This window comes from Amblyomma maculatum, chromosome 9 (genome assembly GCF_055883805.1).
Source record: "Amblyomma maculatum isolate TAMU_Amacu chromosome 9, ASM5588380v1, whole genome shotgun sequence".
Classification (NCBI taxonomy): domain Eukaryota; kingdom Metazoa; phylum Arthropoda; class Arachnida; order Ixodida; family Ixodidae; genus Amblyomma; species Amblyomma maculatum.
Window position 1 is genome coordinate 54,980,644 of NC_139352.1, and position 18,884 is coordinate 54,999,527.

The window sequence follows — 18,884 nt, forward strand, 5'->3', positions numbered from 1 at the left end:
TGGCTCTCGAAGCAATAATATAACTGCTGTATTCAGAAACCCTACTACTAGAAAGTGGTTAGCTTCATCACGACCAGAAGATGATATCTTATGCTAAGCGTGTCAATAAATATTGCGTGACGTGCCTATCATAAACGCTAAATAGATGTTAGTGTACCTATGGTAGATACTGTCATCTCTAAAACAAGCGCAAGATTACGCTTACTCTACAACTTTTCTCAGAAAGAGCTTCTTGTTATATCGGTGGTCCACCTTCTGACACTTTAATCAAAGCCCAGAGCAATAGTTTCAGGGTTGAACACGTGCGCCAAAGTAGTTGGGAGAAAAACAGATAGCTTTAAAACAGATATGAGTATTTAAACCCACGTTAAGGTCACTCAAGCAGCGCATATCACACAAGCATACACAACCACATCACCGTGTTAACAGTGGGCACTTCTGTCTGAAATGAATCACAGGAATACTCATGCAGTCCCCAGGAGGTCTGTCCGTAAAACAGTTTGCGGTATGGGCGGACAATCTTGTGCATATCTTGTGAATGATGGGAAAAACCTTTTCAGGGTTCTCATGCGCCTACTTGAGTGTCTGTATTCTGTTGGTTGCCTCTGTTTCTTTGTTATTGCTCCGCTCCTTGGCTTTCAAGAAGCTCTCGAACTCTCGATCGGCACTTCTTTTTGGATGTTCCTTCGTTAGCTTTCTTGTTACAAGGTAGCCAAGTACGTAAGCTGAGTGCAAAATGTTTGACCAGCAGAGAAGACTTTATAAAGTCCTCTCAGTGCAATACATCGTTTTTCGGGATGTAGAGATGGTTTCTTCGGCACCACCAAGGAGACAGGCTTTCTTGCAATCTTCATCCCTGCCTTCCGCCCTCCTTTTCTCCTTCTTAGGGTGGGCATCAAAGCAGGCACATTTACGCAGTCAGTTTCATAACACACTTTGAATGTAATTCTGTGTATGCGTGAGAGTGTATGTATCTGTGCCGGCGCCTCCCTGCCGCACCGCTGCTGTAGTTTTTATAGACTTATTGTGTGTACAATTCCCCTGTCTGTTCGGTAGCACCATACTTGCGCCCTGCACGTACAAGAACTGCGTTTGTGACCCCTGACAAAAATAGCTGCTGTGAATGCACGTGTCAGTTGGTAACGCAGTGGTCATTACGCGTTCATTGATGACTATATGCAAAGCTTCTGTCATAGCATTTTCTAGCAGTTTATTATTTGAACGCCCACCTGACAGCATTTTGCCAGCTAGCTATTACTGATTTAATGAGTATAAGTGCTGCAATCCGGCGACACTTATAAATGAAGTTTCCCAAAAAAATCTTTTCTCGCAGATAGTGCCCGACGATAGGACAAATATTTTGAAGTCATCCTATCAACCGCTTTGCTCTAGATGTCCTACTGATGTAATGATTATTTAATGATCTCCCTCAAAGCCTCGAGTGCTGCTTGCGTATCGGCGACCAAGCCCTACAGAGAATCGGGTTGCAAAATATCGTTGTTTGTTAGGTTTGTTTCAATACTGTGGAATTTCTGCCGCTTCATCAATTACTTTTGCAGTGCGGGGTTACACATCCTATAATTAAACAATAGTGGTCAGTGTCGCTGATATCCCAAATTATTTCTGCGCGGGTAGAAGATAATCGCAAGAGGGGGAAGGATGAGAAAAGTACCGGCTCCCATGGCAGGCTTGAAGAGAAGCTATAACAAGGACCGCTTCCGAATTGTGCATTTTCAAATACGGCACCCGTGGGCAATCTGACACTTGGTTTACTGCTTCGTGTGATATGGTTTGTGGGATTTCACATCCCAAAAGGACTCAACATATTAGAGATGCCGCAGTTGAGGGCTTCGGAAATTTGGCCGCCTGGGCCTTTTTAACGTGCACTCACATAGCACAGTACATTGATGCTATTGCTTTTAATCAGCACTGAAAAGCGGGCGCCGCGGTCTGGATTCAATACTGCATCCTAGGGTTCAGCACATGAGGGCTCTAGCCACTGAGCCTGGTAGGTTTCTGCTTGTAACCGAAACCTACAAGCGTTGTGAAAGAGATCTGCATGCATATTGATTGTTATAATGCATTGTTACGACCTGATTAAAAACGTTGATGTTATGAATGAATTCCGGCTTGAAGAAGGCGCCTGTCTATAAAATTCCAGAGAATACTTTTAACGCTGTAGTAGCTGCGGTGCAATTTTACCTAACAGTGTTTGCAGTGTAAATTATGTGACGTGAAATTTGCTGGATCGTGCGTCCCAATGTTATTTTAAGGCGGAAATGTATTGATGGTTTTAAGACTCACTGTCAGTGTCAAGGTAGCTTCGAACTTGTGGATGCATTGCCTTAAATGTTGTGACGTGTTTTGATGGCTTAGGAGTTTGTCGAGGAAGTTGCGTCCACGAGATTTTTTGGTTAGTCACTATCTCTTGCGAGAAAAGTGGCCACCACCGCTGCATCTTCGCTAGGTGGCGTGGCTCAGGAACCGATGTAGAGCGACCAGTAGACGCTGTTGAGCAGAATGAAAGACGTCGGGAACACGATGCGGCTGATCTTGTCCACGAGCATAGCCCTCTGCCGACACTCGCCGGCTGTCACTTCGGGAGGCTTTGGTGGGGCCTTTCCGTTCGGCAAACCATTGTTTTCCTGCATGAAATTTGCAAACACAGATTAAACATCAGGATAGTTCAGTTCTCCTATCGAAACACGTTGTCGTACCATAAAGCCACCTCATGTTTACACTTTCTCACAGTACTTCGTCATACAAAATTGCTTGAATATCTGAGACAAACTTTCGCACTCCGTTGTGGGGCAGGTGCCAAGAATTTGAACTATAATGGCTGTCGTTTTGAAATATTGTGAGTATATTTCTTCTCTATCAAGGAAGAGGAGTAAGATGATAAGGAAAGGCAGGGAGGTTAACCAGTAAAAGCAACCGGTTTGCTACCCTGCACTGGGGGAAGGGGATGAGTGGATATAAAAGTTGTGAGAGAGGGATAGTTGAAGTAAATACAAACACATAACAGAAACGCAAGCACAGTAGCATAGCGATTGGGGCAGCGAATGTTAATGCCCGATGTCCATTATCAATATCAGCAACCGTGGCGAAGTTTGCAAGCTTGAAACTCTTACCGTATTTTAGGCATAGAAAAACAATATATGCATGAGAAGCTTTTCTCGGCATCACCGATACGCGCCAACTGTCATTCAAAAACAGGAGGCACTGTGTATTTCAATGAAAACAATTATGCCTATAATCACCAATAAGTACGGAGCTCTCTAAGGTGTTATAGAAACATTCTGATAGATAGTGATGCTCTCTGCAATTTGGAACCGCAGAAAGCAAGCTGTATACAGTATTGGATGGTCGCTTTGGGCAGTGATGTTTAAAAATACTCTCAAACTCCCAATTGTCCACGTCCAGGGGTTGATATAATTGCGCGCCCTCACCATCATCTCAAGGTCGGCACGTGCCGAAGGACCGACGAGAGTTAATCTGATCACATGGCCACAATGAAACCGTCATCAACGTAACTTACCCTCCGGAGTTTTCTATCACACTTTCGTGGGCCAATTGGAAAACGCACTTTTTTTTTCGAATACTTTGCTTTTCGTAAAACGCAGCTACTTTTTTTCGGCGCTGAGCACCTTATTGCGGATTGTACTCATGCATGGACGCGACCTAAACACCTGAACACAAGCCGCAATTCACATAAACGGGAACAGAAAAATATGCTTGGTCGAAGTCTTGTCTAAAAACGCATCAGGTCTAAAATTTAAAATAAATGCAGGAGTCTAGTTTTTTTGTTGTTATATAATTGCGTCATGTTACACCAATTCTTGATTGAATGGAATAAGGGTTCAAGTTCGTAAGATTGTTACGCCGGTATGAATGCTTTTGTCTCCGAGGTGTATGTTTATTTATCTCTAACATCACTACAACTAACTACTACTAACTGCCATCCTCATCGCTACAATTATAGTGATCATCACTGAGATTCATTATGACTACCACTGTATTGCCAAAATCCCTGCTACCATTCCCATATACCGTCAGTAACTATCGCCGTCTATCAAACGCATGTTTCTACAGTACTGTCCAATGGGCATAGCAGACACCATACAATAACATACTACCTGGCTGTGATAATACAACCGCAGAGCTATTGCATTATCACCTAATGGGGAATGCTGGAATTTTTTTTCATCAATGTCTACATTTGCTTAAAAATATTCTACAAATATTTCAAATTTTGATATGATTGTACTGAACTTTACGCGTAAAAGGCTAAAATCTGATATTCCTGGTGTTGCCCATATTAGGGCTTGGAGATTTCATATCGCTGACAGATGCTTTCGTCGTAGCGGCGAGCCATCAGAGAGTACGCACAGATGCCTGGCTCTGTGAGAAACACTTTCAAACCCCTTAGCTCCATTCTGTACATTATTCAAGATAAGGCTCAATACATTCAAGAATTTTATTAAAAATGGCACATGCCTTAGATGCCTGACGGTTATCAGTTAGGCGTACTGTGAAACAAATTTCTAACCGGCACTCAGATGCTCTGTAGGGCTTACCGGTACACGCGACGAAATTGAAACAATGCGAATGCTCCTGCGACGTCCGTCATCATCCGGCTGAGCCTCGCCCATCAGGATGTTGACAAGTGCGTACTCCATAAGAGAGGCGAACACGAACACAGTACAGGAGGACATGAAGATGTCGATAGCCTTGATGTAAGACACGGGCGGCAGGGACTTTTGGGACTGCGCATGCTGCGTGGACAGGGTGAGCAGACTGGTAACGCAGAGTGTCACTCTGGCCGGCACCGCCTCGGGTTTGATCCAGAAAGAGATCCAGGACATGATGACGATCAGGCAAGTAGGGATGTACGTGTGGAACATGTAGTAGCCCAGGCGCCGTTTCAGTGTGAACACCAGCTGGATACAGGTGAAGTTGCCTGTAAGGGAAAAGGATGGTGAAAGTGGCGGTGGAGAGGGTGAAAACAGTTTAAGATGATCTTGACGAATAAGATGTAAATAAGGTGGCACAGATTCTACCAGGATAAAAAGCAACATGCAAGCCAGTTTTACGAACATTACCGAACTCCGCCTAAATCTCCTTAGAAGCGGAAATAAAGAAAGCCTCTCTTTTTTTTTTGACAAATGCATGGCGTTATGCTATCAACGATCACCATCTTCATCACTACCACTGCTATTAACACCAGCAACACTATAAGTACTATCAACACCTGTCATTGTGATTCAATAAATACGTCATGATCACTCTATTATCTGCCACGATCACTATCACCAACTATCAATACTACAATTATCAATAATGTATTCACCATACACTCCCAGCAGCAATTGAGAATTTCTCACACTAATAGAGTCCAATAAATGTTTCTTTAAATTAAGCGTAGACTTTGCTTTATAGTTTTTAAAGCGGCCAAGTACGTTAAATGTTCTCGCATACTATATATATATATATATATATATATATATATATATGAAGGATAGAAGCCAACAGTCGGCGAGGCCAAGGAAAGCGTTGGGGATGGTACTTTTATGTCTTTTTTTTTTAAATGTTTACTTGGATAAGCACAGAAATTAGTAATGTAATCTGTTAGGGGAAAGATAATTAGACACAAAGTAGAAGAAAAAACAACGTGCCGATGGTGGGATCCGAACCCACGACCTCCGAATAACACGTCCGGTGCTCTACCAACTGAGCTACATCGGCCGCTGTCCCCCCTGCTACTTTCTTGGGTATTTATGTTGTCTGTATACGAACCTTGAGAGTGTTCACCAGCGCCACCCTCAGCCATAGCGGCGGACGTGGGACGTCCTTTGTTACCCCCAGCGTCACGTAGAACGTGATCAAGAGCGAGGGCGAAAGCTCACAGCTTTCGCCCTCGCTCTTGATCACGTTCTACGTGACGCTGGGGGTAACAAAGGACGTCCCACGTCCGCCGCTATGGCTGAGGGTGGCGCTGGTGAACACTCTCAAGGTTCGTATACAGACAACATAAATACCCAAGAAAGTAGCAGGGGGGACAGCGGCCGATGTAGCTCAGTTGGTAGAGCACCGGACGCGTTATTCGGAGGTCGTGGGTTCGGATCCCACCATCGGCACGTTGTTTTTTCTTCTACTTTGTGTCTAATTATCTTTCCCCTAACAGATTACATTACTAATTTCTGTGCTTATCCAAGTAAACATTTAAAAAAAAAAAGACATAAAAGTACCATCCCCAACGCTTTCCTTGGCCTCGCCGACTGTTGGCTTCTTTCCTTCATGTATTATAACGAGCACCCTCATTTCCCCTTGATTGATCTGCTCATATATATATATATATAAAAGAAGTTTCAATGGGTAGAATGTTGTGATAAGCGCAATGTTTCATTTCTGTGTATATATATATATATATACCCCGCCGGGGTGGCGCAGTGGTTACGGCGCTCGACTACTGTTCCCAAGGTTGCGGGATCGAATCCCGGCCTCGGCGGCAGCTTTTCGATGGAGGTGAAAAGCAAGGTGCCCGTGTGCTGTGCGATGTCAGCGCACGTTAAAGAACCCCAGGTGGTCGAAATTTCCGGAGTCCTCCACTACGGCGTCTCTCATAGCCTTAGTTGCTTTGGGACGTTAAACCCCACAAACCAACCAATATATATACACGCACAAAATTGTACCTAGGTGCCTCGAAACCCCAACAATACGCCTCTGACTCGCAACCCAATGCTGTTACCTTTAATCCTCCTGTAATTAGGTAATTGCTTTACGCCCTTTTTCCTTGAAATTTCTACATTTCATAACGACGTTTCAGGCTTGCTTTGCCCTTATGATTAAAGTTTATTTCAAAGTTTATTTACAACCCTAATGATGCATAAATTTTAATTCATCAACATAAAGTAAAATACTAGGGCGTTGGAAATTTCTCGCACTAACATATTTAACAATTTTGCTTTAAAATTAGCTCTTTTCAGAAGGTGTGTTTCCGGTAGGGCTCTTAGTGTTTGCTCAGCGAGATAATAGTGTGCTGCGTGCGCGATATTCAGTTATAGCTTGCTAGAAATTACTGACTTTTATCAACTATACCTCTCATATACACGTGCCCTCGCAATCAGTGATTAAGAAACCGAATGAAAAAAATGTCAATATATATTTAGCAATACATCGCCCTGTTACGGAGACTACCTATCTAGATGAAAAGATTTACCTCATACCTCATTAAAGACGACTGCGATAAACAGCCAAGCTCATCTCGCTGGTGATCGCATACCATGAAGACCGACTAGGACAGTCGTGTAGGCTGGAATAATCTTAAGAGAATATTTCTTGATTATTGAGTGAGAGTGAACAATCATGTTTTAAGGAAATAAATGGCAGAAAACATGTTTCCTTGCCTCAAAGTTATTAGTTTTAAAATATGCACAGCAGAGCCATTGCTGACGACGCAAAAAGGGTGAAAAGCGTGCAACAAGACCAAGAAAAGCAAAAAAGAAGCTTAAAAAAAGGTTGTCGGAGCGCGTTAATAATCTGGAAATATTGAGTTGAACAGAATAATTGATTGAGTTTTTTTCTTCATTTTAGTATGAAGACATCATTTTAGGCACTTCTTGTTCTCTTATATTAATTTTTAGACAATATATATCTCGGCTGTTGGCCGAAGAGGAAGTTTATTGTACAATTCGGTCCATAGAAATGCTTGTATTTTAGTCCACGTTTTTGCTCCGCTGTGATAATCTCAAGCCAACCAATACCGGCTGTGATAAGCGTATTTTAGCGCTCGACTTCCCATTTCACGTATATTGCTAAACGAAAAACTTCATCACCATGTTCGTCACCAACATTTCTGAAGTGCTTCGGACACATAACCTTTCTCATATTTCTCCAATAAAACCATTCCAACTGTCAGCTGTGGCCGCCTCATCCCAGCATGCTTTCTACTCTTATCAACCTCACGCTACGCGTGGCTTCTTATGAAATCAATTAACCTATTCTTAACCATCAACAGGTTTCTTGCATCTGCCCTGCCTCTGTTCATTTCTTCTCATTGATATCGATTGGAATATCTGTAGCTTGAGCTTGCTACCTGAACCGGTCTGCTGTCTTCCTGTCTAAACGTGGGAAAATTTATTTCAGCAGCACTCCGTTGTGCCGAGCTTAACCATTTTATTCAGCCTCCTCTTTTGCGCTTCATAGATGAGTACCGGTCAGGTATCGTTGATACACTTTTATCTCCAGACGCAGCGCTAAACTAACATACATGACAGAGAGTAATCTCCAAATCAGCAGCATCCAGTTTTTAGTCTTCTTATTTTTTTTTATCTTGCGGTCTGCATCTGCAGTCACCACTAGCCTAAAATAAATGCATTACTTTGGCCCTTCCAGCAATTAGCTGCTTATTGTGAACGGTCTTCCCAGTCTGAGATTGTATTAGTTTTGTTTTAGACAGTCATCATACTTTACCTGTCTAAATACACCTATCATATTTTCCAGTTTATCTCCGTAGTTGCTTAGCAAAGCAATGTTGTCACCTAATCGCAAATAGGCAAGATATTCTCCGGAAGCTGTTATGTTAACTGAAGCTAATTCAGAACTGTCATTGCACATTGCGAACACTAAAAAAAAGTTACTGGAGACACTGTTTGTCTCTTCCAGCTTCCGTTCTGATTGTGATTTGAATATATACTTTCCAGTCCTGCACTACAAACCATGAACTGCTCTTCTCCTCTGAGATTTTATTGTTAAACACTACAATTGGTTTGTGCACATTAGGGTTTACAGCCAGGGCTCATCCTATTTTGTAAGGCCTATCGAAAATCTATGCCCTATAAGGTGTCCCCTAACATAGCACAACAATGAATCGCTGATTACTGAGGTATTCTCATTAATCTCATTAACTGTTATCCCAAACATTGTGTTATCCTGGTTTTCGTCTGGGACCTGTAAGCAGTTAAGAGTCGGCTTTGTTTCGTCGTAGCTTTCTTGGTAGTCCAGTCAAAGATATCACATGAACATGGGTGCCATTCCATAAGCACCGCAAGAAGTGTTCTGTGCCTTCACAATTAATTTCGAAGAGCAAAAGCAGCAATTTTCTTAACCATGCATACATACCGGTAGAATAAACATGCGTGCAGTCATCCATCGTTGTTGAAACTAGGTTGTGCTGGGGCAGCTCAATGGTGTCGTCTACAACAAGGGGAATCTCGTCCTCCCACGCGAACACCAGATCGTCTGTTGTGTACGATACTAGAAAGAAAATTAGAAATAAAAAATGAAATGACCAAACAGTAAAAAAAGTTTCGTTCCCCGCTGAGCCTAACTGCATATTTGTAAAGCTAACTTCGAAGCTAAAGGTATGAAACAGCACTGAACAAAGGTAGAGGATGGAGCCTCAATTCGCAAGTCAAGCCAACTTGGACTTGTCTTCGCTTGGGCAGAGTGACCATCACTCTGGTAATAGCGCTGCCCAGACGAAGACTAGTCCACTTGTCGAAACGTTGGCTCGACTTGCGAACTGAGCCTCGCCCCTCTACCGTTGTTCAGTGTTGTTTCATACTGTGTAGCCCTCTTCTGTCTCTCGTTCTACCTTCGATGCTAAAGGGAAGGTCATATTGACATTAGGAACCTGTGTTTTTTACTCCATTTAGCGTAAATAGGACACGCACAGATAATGCCTGTCATGATAACAATAAAAATGTAGTATTTTCTCAAACCCTAATTCAAGAGGGGCGGTTATAGACTGGAATATATGGCGTACACTTGAAGCACAGCATTTTGTGATTTTATAGGTAAGCGCGCTTCCACCAATTCTCATAGTAATTCGCATCGTAGACCTAGCCTTGTTAACTAGACTGGAAAAGCAAAACCGTTCTGAAATATCTGAAAGTAACGTCTTAGTGCATTTTTGACGAGCAATTTGTGGCAGCCTATCCTAGCCGTCAGTTCTGACTACAATTCAGTCATTCGATTAACCATTACCAATTCATAGATATCAACGGTTGCTCATCCAAAATGTCCTGCGTGCTCTCCGCAGTGCATCACTGGTACTGTCTTCAGCGGATTACTCTTCATGGCCACATTTATGATTTGTTGAATGATATATGGTTAAAATTGTTCACCTCGCAGATGACCGGAAAGTATATTGACGACCACACAGTGCTACTGCTATAGCCGAAATATAATGAGATGAAAATTACGCTGAAACGAAATATATGATTAATGACTATCAATACTAGCAAACCATTCTGTAGATCTTTCTATCAAAATTGCTTCTAATCGCACTCAACCCCATCATGTTAACTTTATTATTGTCCTAAGAGACATTGCGGAAATAATTAGTCATTAACATGCCATATTTAGTGGTCCTACACAAATCTGCAATCACAAAAATTTTTATTCAATGACCGAGTATTCTTAGCGCTCATTTAAAACTTACGTCCCCTCAGAAAACCTTATAAACAATCGTGCCCTCATTCGACTCAAGCGCTTGGGACGACACTCGAGGCAGTACAGACTCTAGCCACCAGGGTTTTTTGCTGTACCTACAGCTGCTTTTCCTAGTGTATCTAATCTGTAGCCTAAACTTAACCAATTCACTTCCTCTTCATGTGCGCAAAAAAAAATTCTCGACTTAGACGTTTCTAAAAATTGCATCCCTCAGTGCTACCCTACTCCTACATTCTGCCCTCTCACCGGATTTCGCAACATTTCAGTCGCAACAAAAGGGTTTGCCCACCATCTCTAGATGTTACTTCTTCTTATTGTTGGGATTAATTCATGCTGCTAAAACCCAGGAAACTGTCGTCTTCTTCCTCTTACTCTGCATAATGATTTGTAATAGATCGTCTACCAACTAGTCTGAGAACTTTCACTGGAAAAAAAAATATATTCTACCCGGTGATTCTTTGCTTCACTCCGATTCACAACATTTTAAGAAGATTCATGGAGGAGATATAATTCACCAATATAATAACTAATAAACTCCATCTATCCAATAACACTATCTCCATAGTGTTATCTCTTAAAGGCCTCACATAGAGGTTTTTGAGCGTGTTTTCGAAATATATTAAGGTATATGTTGCCTGAACAAGCAGCGTAACTCCATAAGCACCTTAATCGATAAGCTTCAAATTCTCATACTTACTGCTTTCAATCTTCATCGTGCAGACTTGCGTATCGTGTGGGTAAGTCTCGAATTTCATTGCACAGGACAGCAGCAGAGTCAATCTGCGCCGTAGAGAAGAAACTCACTGAGCGTTTCACTATATATAGGTACGTTTAGTGCGAACTGCTGTATGGTAAAAGAAGTTATGCCCTTGTTTCTATTGATAGGTAATATATCTGGAGCCGCTTACCAATGTGCATGCTTTTCCGCAAAGCGGAATGCCAATACCAACCGCGAAGTATTAGCAATATTACAGGAAAATGAATAAAAACAAACGTTTTCTTAAAATACTAATAAAGACCGGTAACAGTGTCGAAAATGTAGAACGAAACGGCACTGTTCGATACTGTGCGCAGAATGTAATCCGAAAACCTAGAACAGAACTTATTGCTACGTTGACTCCAATATATACTGTATATGTGCAAAATAATAAATCAAGCAAATTAGAGGCGCTAACGGAACACGAGACGATTTCTTTTGTGCTTCCAATCAATGCACCACAATTAAACTATTCTAACTTGATTGTAACATACATTGAAATATAGACGCCTAGCTGGAGAACTGTTTTTCATAGATTTTTGTCCCCTCGACAGAAAAATAAAACACGCTCACCAGTAGTCTTAATACTCGCTGTATAGAGCCTTTTCTGTAAAAGCACACTTATACAGAAGGCTGTCTCTATGTTCTATGTCAAAGCACCTCTATTACAACCTATTACTCTTCCTCGCTAAGTCTGGCCAACAGCCTTGACTATTCAGTTTCTCCAACTACAAGAATGACTGATATAGCCCTGACAAATATTTGTATTCTGAAGAATCCTAGTTTTTACCCTGCACTGAGTTCTCTGTAAGAATTTGTTTCTATTTTAACTGTGATGGTTCTGACAGCCTTGCAAGGTTAACGTTATTTAAAGATGAGAGAAAGGTAATTGAGGTTGCTACGGTATTGACGTTTTGGGTAGACTCTCTACCTTCAATTACGAGCCCTGGTGCAAATAGACGCTTTTTTCGTCTGCCGTTCATCGTAAAGGTTCGTTTTTTTCTTCACCGATGTGCATGGGGAAAACGTACTTGACCATATAGAGTATGCGCCTGTCCGAGTACAGCCATATGTAGTGGTTGGGGATAGTCATCTCCTGGAAGGTGACGCGCTTGGCGTTCTTGAAGAAGGAGTCAGGTCTCCACAAACGCTCCAGCCAGCTAACTGGAAGAAGCCGGTACCTGGCTGTCATGTTCCTAGGAAGCCGAAGCCGGTGGTCCTGCCATGTCTGAGACATAAAGATGTCCGCCACGTACGTCTTCACGCCCACGAGGAAAGGATGGTAGAAGAAACATACGGATAACACTTGTTAGTTACAAATATGTTTGTGCGGGGCTGCCAGCAACAACAATCATTTTCATAAGGAGGCTATGAAAGCAGGGTGGTAAAGTGGGTTCCTGACTTTGTATTGATCTCTTCGTCATTTCTAGCTCGTCTTCCCTTGCTTAAACTAATATCATGACATAGCTTATGTCACTAGTCTGTGTGTTGATGAACCGGTCGTCGATTGTGTTAAGTAAAGGTCCTTGCCTTTATTTTTGTTCTACCATTTTTCAATTCAAAGCGGTCTTCACCGTCCTTGAATTGAGGGGCTATAGCGGCGGATTTAATGTGAAAGCGTCCTCTATAGTGTGAGAACTCTATACTGATGTCCCGTTCATGGCGCAAATTATTAGATGCTCAAGCCGCTTTGCATAAGGGCATACTCACACTACTTACGCACTGTGCTTAATATATGCGCAGGATATTTCGACATCTGCTTATGTAAAGATGTTTCTGAGCAAGCACTCTTTAAGCTCCTGTTGTCGGCATACCTCACAATTATTTATGAATTATGCGCAGCACGTGCTGCGCATGTAACAGTGTGGTCCATGAACTGCCTGATGACAGATAGTTGTAACGTGAGCTGAAACAGTACTTGCTCAGAAACATTCTGATAAGAACAGATGTCGCAGTATTCTTAGCATATACAAAGCACAGTGCGTAAGAGATGTAAGTATGCCTTTGTGCGCAGTACCTGCTGCGCACATAGTAGATTGCACCATATACTGCCAGATGAGATATATATATATATATAACGGGTTAATGTTGAGGCTGCAATCGTTTGGTAGGATGTTGGAGCTTCAACGGATGGTTATTAAATGGATTACCAAGTTACTTTGTTGGGCGAGTTGGTACTTACTAATTATAATTATAAACAGCGTGAACACGAAGACAAAGGACAAGATACAATGATAGATGGATTTATTGAAAGGAAAAGGCAGAGAGGTTGGCCCGAATAATTCAAATCTGGCCTGCTACTCTGCACTGGGGAAGGGGAAGGAGAGAAGAAAGAAGGTCATGATGGGTGACGATGTGGGAGAAGGCATATGAAATATATATACAGACACAGCAGCTTGCTTTACAAACGTGAATCAAGTCCGCTGGCGCTCAAAAAACGGCAAAGAGCGCGCACTGCCTGGACGCCCTTCCCCTTGTCCTGCCAAGCGCCCAGCAGCAGTTCCTCCGACAGAGGCCTCTTGTCTAAACGCTTCAAGGAAGCAGCTAGCACATTTCTTTCGTTCGCATACTCTGGGCACACCAATAATACATGGTCCACAGTCTCTGGGATGCCACAAGTTAAACATTCCGGTGAGTCCAGCTGTCCAATTAAATGTAAGTATTTGCGCGTGAAAGCCACGTTTAAACGAAGTCGATGTATCAAGCATGTCTGATGACGCGGAATATCACGCGGAACATAAAATTTAAATGTTCGATCAAGCCTTCTTAGACGGATGTGTCGGGCGTCTGGTTGAGCCCAGTAAGCTGGGCTCAACAAGATACAAGAAAGCCACAGTACAAGCGCTGAACTGTATATCGCTTGTACAGCCACAGTACAGCGCTTGTACTGTGGCTTTCTTGTATCTTGTCCTTTGACTTCGTGTTCGCGCTCTTTATAATAATAATGTTTTTAAATGGAGCCTAGGCAGTGCTTCGTGCTTTGTAGACTGCTCATATTCGGGACACCAGAGCTGTTAAAGTGTGAAACGTATGGATGCTTCTAGAGACGATTGCGTGCCGAAAAGCTCACGTCCATGTGAAAACAATTGTCTCATTCAAAAAAAATCGCCTAAGCGCTCGCATCAAACACCATTGTCTTCAACTCATACGTGATAGCAGCTTTAAAACTCATACAAGAAGCGAAAATGGGCAGTTTAGAACGCTCGGGCCAGTAATGTATATTACCATGGGTTTATCGGCAGTTATCGTTTTTATAACAAAAGGTACAAAAAAGTCTGCTGACTCACCATTGATCCCTCGTCAATGGAATCCAGACTGAGAACCGTGACGTGAAAGCTGACGACAGTCGGTTTGCCTAAGAATAAATCAACAGCTTATAAGACAATGCATTTGGAGGAAGCTAGTATTAATTATATGTATTTCGGGGTTCTTATTACTATTTTATGTAATCTAACTGGGGTACCTAGGTTCAATCCTGGCCGCGGTAGCTTTGTTTTGATCGCGGCCAACAGCAAAGCCTCTGTATACTTTGCAATATCAGAGAACAATTCGCAGCTTCATGCAGCCAAAATTTTCCACGTCATCTAATAAGACGTCCCAGTTGGCTTAAACCTCTACGTTACGTAAAATCCCATAAGCATTTACTCTGCGTTAAAGGGACATACTTCCCAATAGATTTTCATGTATATGAGGGCCTAGCAGATTATCTCCATTCCATTACTATTCTAATTTATTCTCGTGATCTGAATCTGGGATCAAAACACGTCTTAAGAAATCTACCATTTTCAGCGAATCGCTTCATGCAGATTTTGTAAACAGATGTTCTTTCATAGAACTACGAAAATTATTTTCTTTTCGTGCCTAATAAGGCTTCTTCCTGAATGCCTGTCTAGGATGTCGACTGTTTTAGAGTGCTTTTTGTAGGCAAGTCTGTCCTACATTTGCGAAAAGAGTAAATAAAGACACATACAAGAACAGCCGCGTCTTCTCGTCCATGTCTTTATTTGCGCATTTCTCTTGCTCAAGTTTGTAGACCATCTGAGTTAGTGAGCAGGACAAATATTTGAGAGTCGCTCATTAGTTTGTTGGCTCATATAACAAACTTTTCTGGATTCAGGTATTTAACCTGCTCTAAGCATGCAGTGAATAATGCCAGAGAAATTGTTTTTTTTTTTCATTATAATGTATTCTTTGAGGCACTATTGCTTTACTTATGCAGTATTATGGTAAGTGTGGAGCATCAGTAATCATTGACTATTTCATATATATGCCGCTTCCACAATTCTTTCTTCGCGATATGTTCATGACTGTTGAGGTGCTGACTTCCAAGCTTTTTGATTATATGATGCGTGCTTCTTTACCACCTGACAAAAGTACAAGTGCGGACTATTCTAGAATAGCCTTTGCGCAAGTCTTCCTGGTATTTTGCTTCTACAATATTCAAGATCCTTCTGATTCTATTACCTACCGCCTTTCCAGATGTCTTCTAACCATCTATACTTCAATTGATGAGTAGTGTTTCAAGGTTTTGACGCCCTCTTAAGGATTAAGGAAATGTTAACACGTTTCTAAGGGTTCAGTTTGGTCGACTCTATGAGGCTTATCGTAGACAGGGCCGGACGTTTTCTAGTACATGTACTAGAGAGTACTTGTAAAGTAAGAGAGTGCACTCTCACAACCTTTCAGAAAATCGGCTTTTAAAGAAGAGGCGCCGGTGTGCCGTGCAATGCCAGCCGTTAAAGATCCCTAGGTGGTCGAAATTACTCCGTAGCTCTTCACTACGGCTCCTCTTTCACTCTATCTACTATCACTCCACCTTCCTGTCTTCTCTTACGGTGCGGTTTAGGTGTCCACAGAAGCAAGTGTGACAGATACTGCGCCTTTCCCTTATTTTGAACAAAGTATTATTATTATTATTATTATTATTATTATTATTATTATTATTATTATTATTATTATTATTATTATTATTATTATTATTATTATTATTATTATTATTATTATTATTATTATTATTATTATTATTATTATTATTATTATTATTATTATTATTATTATTATTAAAGGCTCATTTTGACCCTTCTCCTGCATCTACGGTTTTCTTTGGTCAATTTTTCGTCGCCCAGGGTTTGGCCGAATCTGTTATTATTGTTTGTGGCGTACTAAGCACAGAACGTATTCGCTACATAGCTATCCTATTCTTATTATTACAGACTACATTCGCCTCTCCTCTTAGCGCATTCACGTCATTATTGCCTGCGCCTAGTTTTCTCTGGACAGCTTTTGGCTACCTGTCTTCTACAAAGCAGGGAAATTTTTCATAATATACTTCTCGATGTTCGTTACACTACGTTTATTAGACATTGCTGATAAATTTATCAGTTTTGTTTATTATTTTTTTTTTTAGGTTACAGGCTTTCACGCTGCGACGTTTGTCGATCATGTGTTCATCTTCTGAATGCTTATCGGTAACCTTCTATTTATGCTACAATGAACTCCTGATTACAGACGCAAGTTGGGTAACTTGGTTAATATGCATGTTGATAATTTGAGTTATGGTCGTTCTCACTTTCTTTGATCTACCACGCACTTGTTCCTACCGCGCACTATCTAATGACAGCTCAAAAATTATCGTGCATTGTTCGAGCACTAAGCTTGCCGCCCTCGGTTAGTCAATATTTATTCAAATATTTGTTTGCCTGTAAAGCGTGCACTGCCGCATATTGAGCACCTATGCAGTAAAGCAAACTTTACAAACGGCATTGATTCATTTTTAAGTAAAAACTGTATCGTCTTTGTAAAAGATAAAACTATGTATGCAACGTTTAATGACAAAGGTGTAGTATTTTTCACCAGTCAAATATCTGGTACGCAAAATATTCCTATGATTCTTGAATTTTTCTTCACCCAATAACATATGTAGGGCGTCATTATTAGTTGTTTGTGTTTCAATGTGCACTAAAGTTTAAACTAAATAACGAGACTATAGTTATAGGATTAATACGTAGAAACTAGCTAGTGATTTTAGGAGATGGCAGGGTGAACGCATACACAAAATGTATTGTGTTTTGGGTCTTCCCTTCCGGGATATATCTTGTCAACGTTTTGCTGAAGAAGGCATTCGTGACCTGTCAATTAATTTGCTCGGCAAGAACAACTAACAATTTTCTTCTGTCCATCTTTGACCCTTGTTGTCCTTCTTCCGTACTTTTGAACTGAAGGCTCCCATTAGTACAGCATGCTGGGATTTTACTTCATTTCTTTCTGATTGCACGCATTCAAACAAGTGTTCTAATACGTCCTGATTATCTTGGCTGTCGTAAGTGCGTTGTCCAGCAATATTTTAATTTTTTCCTTTATTGTGCGTATATCTTTGTGATTCAACTTTCTCGTTTATGGTATAAAAGTCCTGTTTGTCACCAGCCGCATACTTGTGGATCAGGTAGCCTGCTCTGATACTTCTGATATATCCATGAAAGGTTTTGTTTGGTTTGGTTTGTAGGGTTTATTGTCCCAAAAGCGACTCAGGCTATGAAAGACACCGTAGAGGAGGGCTCCGGAAATATCGATCACCTGAGGATCTTTCACATGCACTGATATCGCACAGCACACGGGCGTCTAGCTATACGCCTCCATCGAAAAGCGGCTCCGCGGCAGGAATTCAATCTCGCATTATTGAGGGCAGCAGTCGAGCACCCTGACCACTACACTACCATGGTGAGGCTATCAATGAAGGCCCGATAGCAATGGTCGTGCTCGTCATTCAGAATTGTATATGTTCATCTGCCCTCCTACGCCCTATGACATTCCAGTAATACCCCGCCTGTTCTTCGAACAGCGCTACTGGGCCCCGCTCACTAGGTAATGTTCCAATGTTAAACTGCCAGGTTTAGCTGTCGAGGGGCCAGTGAAGAACCAGGAATTCTTATCACCCACCGCTACCCTATATAAGGTAACTGCTCCTGTAGTAACCCGTCCACAGCCTCTAGTTAAGAATGAGAAAGGGATGTTAAATTAGTGTATTCGTAAAGGACGTGGTGACAAGCTGCTACATCATTGTAAACAAAGTGTTTTTTAGAGATTGCGGTGCGGCGCTGGGTTTGGCGGGAGCAGGCCGTGCTTGAGGCTTGCCTCTACGACCCTAAAAATAGATGTTTTTTTTTCTTCTTGTGGCAAACGTCTTGCCAAAGGAGCCTGAACTGCTCAAATCTATGCTTTCAGGGACATATTGTATAGCCATTTTAGCTTATTTCTGGATTGTGCGCTGTCTAACATCCTAAATCGACACAGGCTACGAGGGCTCCATAACGGAAGACCACAGTTATTTTAACTTTCTGATATCTAACTTGCACCCACATTGCAAGAACCAATCGCTGCGTTGGCCCTTTGGAATTATTGCATGACTGCGTTCACTTTGGTTCTGCTTCGTTTTCCGACCGTACTTCCCAGATCGCATCAAGCACCCTTGAATTAGAGCCGCTTTAGCGTTTTTAGCCGTAAACCCTTTTAGCTAACTGAGAAACAGCAACTAAGCAAAGTGTTCCTAACAAATACTTTAACCTCATTTTTATGCACGTTTCGATGACTATTATATGTAAGATGTGCCCTACTCTTATTACAAGTATTACATTATTAACTCAAGACCATTGCTGAAGAAGTCGTGGTAAAACAA

The 18,884-nt window shown here is 41.7% G+C and overlaps 1 protein-coding gene and 1 non-coding gene across 2 annotated transcripts in view; both read right to left on the minus strand.

Annotated features, from left to right (window-relative positions):
- Positions 1 to 1,869: 1,869 nt before the first annotated feature.
- The window catches only part of LOC146179080 (glycine receptor subunit alpha-1-like), a 66,126-nt gene continuing 49,111 nt past the window's right edge, over positions 1,870 to 18,884 (minus strand). Inside the window, exons 4-9 of the mRNA XM_084579844.1 lie at positions 14,500 to 14,567; positions 12,244 to 12,470; positions 11,153 to 11,235; positions 9,121 to 9,255; positions 4,578 to 4,960; positions 1,870 to 2,645 (exon numbers count right to left, since the gene is read on the minus strand). Coding sequence (XP_084435970.1) covers positions 2,478 to 2,645; positions 4,578 to 4,960; positions 9,121 to 9,255; positions 11,153 to 11,235; positions 12,244 to 12,470; positions 14,500 to 14,567 — 1,064 coding nt within the window. The 3' untranslated portion in view covers positions 1,870 to 2,477. The remainder of the gene's footprint in view (positions 2,646 to 4,577; positions 4,961 to 9,120; positions 9,256 to 11,152; positions 11,236 to 12,243; positions 12,471 to 14,499; positions 14,568 to 18,884) is intronic.
- On the minus strand, positions 5,673 to 5,745 carry TRNAT-UGU (transfer RNA threonine (anticodon UGU)). The gene has a single exon. It is a non-coding gene; the product is annotated as a tRNA-Thr (tRNA).